At 38.1% G+C, this 8895-nt stretch overlaps 1 protein-coding gene across 1 annotated transcript; it reads left to right on the top strand.

Moving 5' to 3' along the window:
- The first annotated feature begins 555 nt into the window (after window positions 1-555).
- On the top strand, window positions 556-8628 carry pcnp.L (PEST proteolytic signal containing nuclear protein L homeolog). The gene is given in 5 exon segments (NM_001087201.1): window positions 556-755; window positions 1353-1561; window positions 2067-2141; window positions 6751-6806; window positions 7057-8628. Coding segments are annotated over 5 exon segments (549 nt in total). The 5' UTR covers window positions 556-667; the 3' UTR covers window positions 7178-8628.
- Window positions 8629-8895: the final 267 nt, after the last annotated feature.

The raw sequence follows: 8895 nt of genomic DNA on the forward strand, positions 1-8895 counted from the left end.
ATATTCGGAGACAATTTGCAATTGGTTTTCTTTTTTATTATTAGTGTTTTTTTCAGTTATTTAGCTTTTTATTCAGCAGCTCTCCATTTTGCAGTTTCAGCAGGCAGGTTGCTTGGGTCCAAAATTTGCCTAGCAACGATGCACTGATTTGAATAAGAGACTGGAATATGAATATGAGAGGGACTGAATAGAAAGATGAGCAATACAAAGTAGCAATAACAATAAATGTATAGCTTTACAGAGCATTTGTTTTTAGATGGGGTCAGTGACCTCAATTTGAAAGATTTTGAGACGAATCAAAAGAAAAAGTTAAAATAGCTAAAAAAAAAAACTATAAAAAAAAATAAAGAAGACCAATTGAAAAGTTGCTTAGAATGGGAAATTCTATAAAATATTAAAACTTAAATTAAAGGTGAAACACCCCTTTAGGTCTGGATTCTACTGTGTTGTCATAACCTTTCATTAAATGACAATGTGCCGCCCCAGGATTAAAGATTCATTCAATGTAACGTATTACAGTGTCAAGACACCTCCTATTGACGCACAACAGTCGAAGTTTTCCATACATTGTTTGGGTGTAAGCAACACAACCAAAGAGCTCAGTGCCGTAGAGATACTATCGTTGCACCGCTCTACCCCGAGCACCCGTTACTCTATGGTGTTTGGGATGCTAAGGACTGAAGGGAAGTGGTTACGTCACGTTTGTGCAGTAGCGTCGGGGAAGATGGCGGATAAGAAGGGGCGAATAGAAGGAGGTGATGCGGAGTGTGTGTGATATGTTTGTGTTTTTCAATAATCGCGTATTGCTGCCTTTATTGCATCTAAATGTGACCGTGTTTGTGTATTGTTTTTTATTTTCCTACCCTTATTTCTATTATTCTGTAGATGGGATTGGGATCGTGGGAATACAATCATATGCCAGTGTGTATGATGGCGGAACTGTGCAGCAGCCTGTAACCAACATCTTTACACCAGTAATCGCTTGCTTTGTGCTCACATTAGTACCCGAGCTATTGCCCAGTCAGATCGCGTTCGGGTTGCCTTTTGTATCTGTTACAGTCAGCCACAATGAGTCCACTTATGTGTGATCTGTAGAAAATGCTGGGAGATGTAGACCCAGGTGTTGGTCTATTTCATTTTTTGTTAACATTAGCAATTTTAGTTTCTAAACCATATATAAAATAGTTTTGTTATATAAATGTGGGCTTTCTTTTGAATGTCAAGGTAGGGTTTTGCATAGGCATATAATAAGGGCCCTCTTGATATATTTTTTTTTTTTTTGTGGTTGCTGTTCCCATTATTTAGCTGAGTAAAAAAATGCTCATCTTGGTAAGTTGTTTCAACTTCACCAGGACCAGAAGAAGATGCAGAAAAAGCAGTGAACACTAAGACTGTTTCTTCCAGCAATGGAGGAGAGAACTCAAGCCGCAGCACTAAGAAAAGGGCAGCTGAGGACTCAAAGAATGAGCCTTGTCCATCTAAGGTTCCGAAAATTGGGTTTGCGATAGGAAGTCAGAGTCTGAAGAAATCACAACCCATATCAATCAAACTTGGAGCCAGTGTATGTATACACGTTTTCTATAGCTGTATTTCTACTTCTACATCTTCATTGTTACTGTTAGGTTCACCTCTGCACAATAGTGTCATTTGCATTTAAAGCTTGAAAGTGTTGAAAGTTACTCTGTATTGTCTGAAAAAAACTCACTAGATTCCCAAATGATTTCCTCTTCTGCATGTTTTACACTGTTCTCTTACATAATAGATGTCGTTTATATTAAACTGAACATATAACCGTACAATGGTTTTGTTTGCTGTTGTTTTTGTCTCTCTTTTTAGGTAAGTGCTCAGTAAATCATACTTACTACCATTTATACCTGTAATATGTGAAGAAGCTGCTGTGTTTTTAACTCTGATATCTTAAATGACCAATGTGTTTTCTCATAATAGTTACACTGCATGAATAGTTTCTTCTACCCAGATGCAGTGTACAGTCCATTAAACCCTTTACAAAGCAGAAATTGTTCAGTGTATGGCTATATACTTCCATTTGTTTGCTTTTATTTTAGAAACCTAAAGAGGCAGCACCAGCCATTGTTAAAAAAAAGAGTGCAGTGGCATCCGTATTTAATGATGATGACGATGTAAGTCATTGTTTTTTACTATCTCATTACAATTGTAAATGTAATATAAATCATGTGAAATTGCCTTAGCCAATGCTGTATTTAGGTCTGGCAGTAAAGCAATAAATCCAGCAGCACTCCGATATGTAATTCAATTGTTTATTCCGTGCCACTAGCAAAGCGACATTTTGGACTATTCCAGCCCTTTATCAAGGCTTGATAAAGGGCTGGAATAGCCTGAAACGTCGCTTTGCTAGTGGCACGAATAAACAATTGAATCACATATCGGAGTGCTGCTGGATTTATTGCTTTACTGTGGATGTATTCCTTGGCAGAGAGCCACACAGCTGTGCACCCGACGCTTCAAAAGGCAACTCGGTGTAAGTGTGGCACCATTACTGATTTGACTGTATTTATGTCTGGCGCCACCTTAGGCATTATCTCAGCAGGAAGGTCTGACAGCAGCTGGGAAGATAATTTATTTTTCTTTAATTTTTTATTTTTATTTTTATACAGTCATATGAAAAAGTTTGGGAACCCCTCTTTGGAGTTTTGTTTATCATTAGCTGAGCTTTCAAAGTAGCTACTTCCTTTTAATATATAACATTCCTTATGGAAACAGTAGTATTTCAGCAGTGACATAAAGTTTATTGGATTAACAGAAAATATACAATATGCATCATAACAAAATTAGACAGGTGCATAAATTTGGGCACCCCAACCGATATATTACATCAATACATTGTTGAGCCTCCTTTTGCAAGTATAACAGCCTCTAGACGCTTCCAATAGCCTTTTTATGAGTGACTTATGGATGGCGGTATTTTAGACCATTCGTCCATAGAAAATCTCTAGTTCAGTTAAATTAGATTTTCCATGATATTCGAGTCGGGGGACTGTGACAGCCATTTCAGAATATTGTACTTCTCCCTCTGCATAAATGCCTTTGTAGATTTCGAAGTGTGTTTAGGGTCATTGTCTTGTTGGAATATCCAACCCCTGTGTAACTTCAACTTTGTGACTGATGCTTGAACATTATCCTGAAGAATTTGTTGATATTGGGTTGAAATCATCCAACCCTTGACTTTAACAAGGGCCCCAGTCCCTGAACTAGTCACACAGCCCCAAAGTATTATGGAATCTCCACCAAATTTGACAGTAGGTAGCAGGTGTTTTTCTTAGAATGTGGTGTTCTTCCGCCATGCAAAGCTCTTTTTGTTATGACCAAATAACTAATTTTTGTCTCATCAGTACAAAGCACTTTGTTCCCAAATGACTATGGCTTGTCTAAATGAGCTTTTGCATACAACAAGCAACTCTTGTTTGTGGCATGAGTGCAGAAAGGGCTTCTTTCTCATCACCTTGCCATACAGATGTTTTGTGCAAATTGAGCTGAATTGTAGAACAATGCACAGATACACCATCTGCAGCAAGATGTTTTTGCAGATCTTTAGAGGTGATCTTTGGGTTGTCTGTAACCATTTTCACAAGCCTCCACATATGCCGCTCCTATATTTTTCTTGGTCTGCCAGACCTGGGTTTTACAGCAACTGTGCCTGTGCCTGTGGCCTTCCATTTCCTGATTAGTTTAAACCTCTAAAGTAGCTTTTTGCAGCCTTCCCCTAAACCATGATACTTTGTTTTCAGATCTTTTGAGAGTTGCTTTGAGGATCCCATGCTATCACTCTAAAGAGGAGAGTCAAACAGAAGCACAACTTGCAATTGGCCACCTTAAAGGACCAGTAACATAAAAAAAATTAAAAAAAAATTTGTTAGTACACATCAAAAAAAAAAACACCAACACAAATTATACTTTAAAATCACAAAGCCTTTATTGAGAAATAACTTACACAAACTGCACTTCCTGTCCTGTACAGGAACAGCGACCATCAATCCTGCTGGGCTCTATTTCTTCTCCTGGCTACTCTGCTGACAGCGTGTGAAGGAGCAACTATTCACTGGCAGGCATCGCCTCTCCTCGGCTCTCCTCTCCTTCACTGTGCATCGGCTTCCCTCCTCCTTGCTGCTCCCCCCAGCCAGATCCCCTGACTGGAATGATGGATGATCGGCCCGCTTCACAGCCACACAGCCTCTCTCTCATGCTGGCTGGGAAGCCAGCATGTTTACAGACGGGAGGGAAGTAGCGATGTATTTCCTAAACTTCAGATCACCAAAAGCCCGCGGCACAAGGGGTCAGGATTAAAATGCGAGGGCAATGGACTGAGCAGCTTTCTCTGTAATCGGAATGTGTTAACCCAGTCTCCTCTTCCCCCTGCGCACCGTTCATACACAGCAATAAAGGTACAATTTCTCAAGGCTGTGCGGCTGTGAAGTGTGAAGCGGGCCGATCATCCATCATTCCGGTCAAGGGATCTGGCTGGGGGGAGCAGCTGGTCAGGGGATCTGGCTGGGGGGAGCAGCCGAGGAGAGGCGATGCCTGCCAGTGAATAGTTGCTCCTTCACACGCTGTCAGCAGAGTAGCCAGGAGAAGAAATAGAGCCCAGCAGGATCGATGGTCGCCCTTTCGCCGTTTCTGTACAGGACAGGAAGTGCAGTTTGTGTAAGTTATTTCTTAATACAGGCTTTGTGAAATTGAATGAATTTTAAAGTATAATTTGTGTTGGTGTTTTTTTTTTGATGTGTACTAACGAATTTTTTTTTAAAAAAAAATCTGTTACTGGTCCTTTAAATACCTTTTCTCATGATTGGACACACCTGCCTATGAAATTCAAGGCTTAATTTGCTAATCCATCCAATTTGGTGTTGCCAGTAATCAGTATTGAGCAGTTACATGCATTCAAATGAGCAAAATTACAAGGTTGCACAACCAGTTTTTCACATTTGATTTAATTTCATAAAACTGAATACTGCTTCACTAAACATCTTTGTTCAGAAAACACTCCAGTACTCAAATGTTCATGAAAAATGAAAGACACGCCACTGTTATCTTTTTTTGTTGAAAGTGGAGTAAATTATTATGCAGGCTGAGTGGGATTGCCAAAACTTTCTCATATGACTGTATAGGCACCCGAGGGCTGCTACTCTAGGCACAAGCCCTTGGGTGCCTATGTATAAATACGGCCCTGACCGCAGCATTTTGCCTTGAGTAAAATGTATATATTGTTATAGTAGTTGCACAACATAAAAGCTTTTCATGCATGCTTTGATATTCTAAAATGTGTATTCATGCTAGTGTAATAGAAAGAGTCCGGAATATGCCAGCCAGGATGTCTTTTCCTGGGATGGAAGACAGCTTATAGTAGCCATGCTAGGTTGTAAGATCCTGTTTGAGAATGTCTCGCATGATGGTCAGGCTCTTATAGTGTATAGTGAATCCCCATTAGACAGCAGTACAGTGTGCCCAGAGTTTGGGTGCATATGCCCTTTTAAGCACAGGTCAGGTTAGGTGAGCCGTCTCCAGGGCTAGATTCCTAAAACGATGGATTGTAGCATTAATTGCTAGATAAGGATAGGTAGGTCACCAACCTCCACAGGAAGATGTAGTTGGGTTACCATCCCAGTGGGAGAAATTCTCCAGAAACATCATCATTATGTCCTGTTTTGAGACTGGTTACTCACTTAAAGGAATTGATCAGTATAAAAATAAAAACTGGGTAAATAGATAGGTTGTGCGAAATAAAAATTATTTTCAATATAGTTATATAGTTCAAAAATGAAGTTATGTCCCATTTGCCCCCTATTCAAGTAACTGACTAACTCCGAGTTAGAGAGCTGAAAAGCAGGAAGTAGTGTTCTGGCTATTATGTTACACATCCAGTCACTCCAGCCTTTATACATTACATTTTTGGCTAACTAACTATATTAGAATTTTTATTTTATTTTGCATGAGCTATGTATTTACCCAGTTTTTATTCTTACACTGAACAGTTCCTTTAAGGGAATCACAGAACTGGCTAGAAAATGGGGTTGTTCACCTTCCAAACACTGATTCTAGCATGCATGACCAAATATAAGAAATGTATTGACTAATGTATCAAATTAAAATAGTTTAGTTTGCAGAGTCAGTGAACCCCCATCCCGCAGCCAAATCTGCTCTAGGGAGATGCGAGAAGGTAAAAAAATTCAACTTTAAAATTAAATATTAGAAAGGAAATATTGTGCATGTTTGCATATGTAATACCAGAGACACCCAGGTTCATGTTAAATGAGTAGAAGTATCTGCTGTTACTGTGCTGCTGTAGCAATAACTTTTTTCCCGAAGTGTCCAATTCTTCATTACACAATAAAACCTATGTTGTAGCAGCTACCAATCTCCCTGTATGACATAAGTCATACAGAAAGCAGATTTGACATGCAGGTTTAATTTTGTAAAAACTAGAATTATTTGCTTAAAATGGTGTCTATGGGAGATGGCCTTCCCATAATTCAGAGCTTTCTGGATAATTGGTTTTCGAATAACAGATCCCATACCTGTATATTGTTTGGAAATCTGCTACCTGTTCTATAGGCTTTGCCTTCACTGCATGTTCATGGTTCAGTGATATATACCTGCTGAGAAATCAGGTGCTGTTTTTCATCTTAAAGATGCTTTGCCATATAGTTTTGAGTTAATTGATGTAGTAAAGCTAAACAATATGTTGTTTATCAAACCTATTTTTTCATATTACAGAGTGAGCCTGAAGAAATGCCCCCAGAGGCAAAAATGCGAATGAAAAATATTGGAAGGTAAGAAAAATTATTTATATGTATGAAAGCACACTGTCAACATTTGTAAATGTGTATTTTAGAAAGTTGTATTATATTTGCTATTAATTGTAATTAATATATGTAATTAATAATTGTCCAAAATATTCTCCCTTTATATAGCCCTTTATACTATATGGGAGGCAGAGCTGTAGTGTGGAGACCATGTGTTATTATACTAGTACTGCCAGATGCTATATTAAACAGTGTTGTTTTTTAATCACCACACTAGGGATACACCTACATCTGCAGGGCCAAACTCATTCAACAAAGGAAAGCATGGATTTTCAGACAGTCAAAAACTGTGGGAGCGGGATATGAAAACTCGGCTGGATCACAAAACTGATGAATGAAATCTTTTTTTGTTGTGTGTGTGGGGGTTGGGGGGGTATGAGGGAAGACGGTAAACCAGTTTTTGGTGGGTAATTCTATGAATGTTTTGTTTTTTTTAATGGATGGATACATTTAAAAATTTTATTTTTTTTTAATGGTCGTATGGCACACAAATAAATGTTAAAAAATTACCTTGTTTTAGAACATTTGACACTTTTATTGGTAGTGGTGTGGGTTTTGCCTGCTGTTAATCCTTACTAAAAATCTGATTTTGATGAATTTATCTATGTAAGGAATACACGAGATCCATGATTTTTGCATTCAGCTGAATACCAATTCTTCCACAAAATGTTTAACCAAATCCAAACCCTCTTTTTAATTATTACATTTCTGCACACAAAAAAACCCAACACATTGTCTAGAGAAAATCTGTGGCTGACCAATTAGGATTTTGTTATTCATATTCTTCAAAAACTGCTGGGATTTGCTCCAAACTTAAACAAACCAATATTAGGTCCCTAATATGTTTGTAGGCAAAATAGTTTTGTAGCAAAAAAAAAAAAAAAAAGTGGTTGAGAGAGAATCCATATTTTTTGTGATGGTTATTAAATGTTTAAGAAATGGAAGTAACAGGAACATAGAAAAACACAATTCTGTAACTGTACAAGTTAGTGTTCCCTTAGTAAGGATACTACTGCAAATTCAGTGTCCAATAGAGCAGACCATAGCCACATTGCATGTATGCAACCATTTCATATCAGACACACTGCCTCATGTGGATTGGTTGTAGTAGGAAGAAGAATAGACCGATTTGCATTTTGAAGGACACAGCTAACGGGGAAGCATTTGATGTGTTTGGGAAGGTGGTTGCTCTTTTTTAAAGGAGATGACCTTTTTGCATTTAGAGCAGTTGTTCCAGGTGCAAAACACAGTTACATACGTGTTCATTTATCTGCTTTAGAAGAGATGCATCAGTGAAACTGTGCTACACCGAATCTTGTGGGTAGCTTACTTGTACATGGAAAGTGATGTTATTAAAGGAACTGGTCATCTTACAAAACTCTTTCTTTCAGTTCAAGTTTTTTCAGACAGTATAGCAGAAATAAAGACTTCTTTTCAGTTGCTTCCTACTTTTTATTTTTGACTACAGTAGAACCCATTTTACGTTTTTCTGGAGACCAGAAAAAAATGGAGTAAAATTCAGGGAAATGTATTATGCATAATAATCCCCTTATGTAAAATGAGGGGATGTAAAATTGACATTCCATTGTATTTAATGTTCCTCTCTCTTGCTGTTTCAGTTCAGCACCTTTTGTTATGCCTGAACTGTTAAAATTTGCTAAATGAATTCATTTCTCATTAGCTCTGTGAAATGTTAGCAACTATTGTAATAGTCATAACAGCAGTCTTTAAAGTGGACCTGTCACCCAGACACAAAAATCTGTATAATAAAAGTCCTTTTCAAACTAAACATGAAATTCAATTTCTATTTTTTATTAAAGCATTCATAGCTGCTGTAAGCTCATTTAAAAATCTCAGCTGTCAATCAAATATTGTCTGCCACTCCTCTATGCCAGAGGCATAGAGGCGGGGCAGACAATTACTTTCACTTTCCATTCAGCACTTCCTAGATGTCACTGCTCTCCTCACATTCCCCTGTTCTCTTTACCATTTAATTGTGTAGCCAGGACATGGGGATGGACATCGGGTCCCCTATTCTGGTGCACAAACAAGATTC

This window comes from Xenopus laevis, chromosome 2L (genome assembly GCF_017654675.1).
Source record: "Xenopus laevis strain J_2021 chromosome 2L, Xenopus_laevis_v10.1, whole genome shotgun sequence".
Classification (NCBI taxonomy): Eukaryota; Metazoa; Chordata; class Amphibia; order Anura; family Pipidae; genus Xenopus; species Xenopus laevis.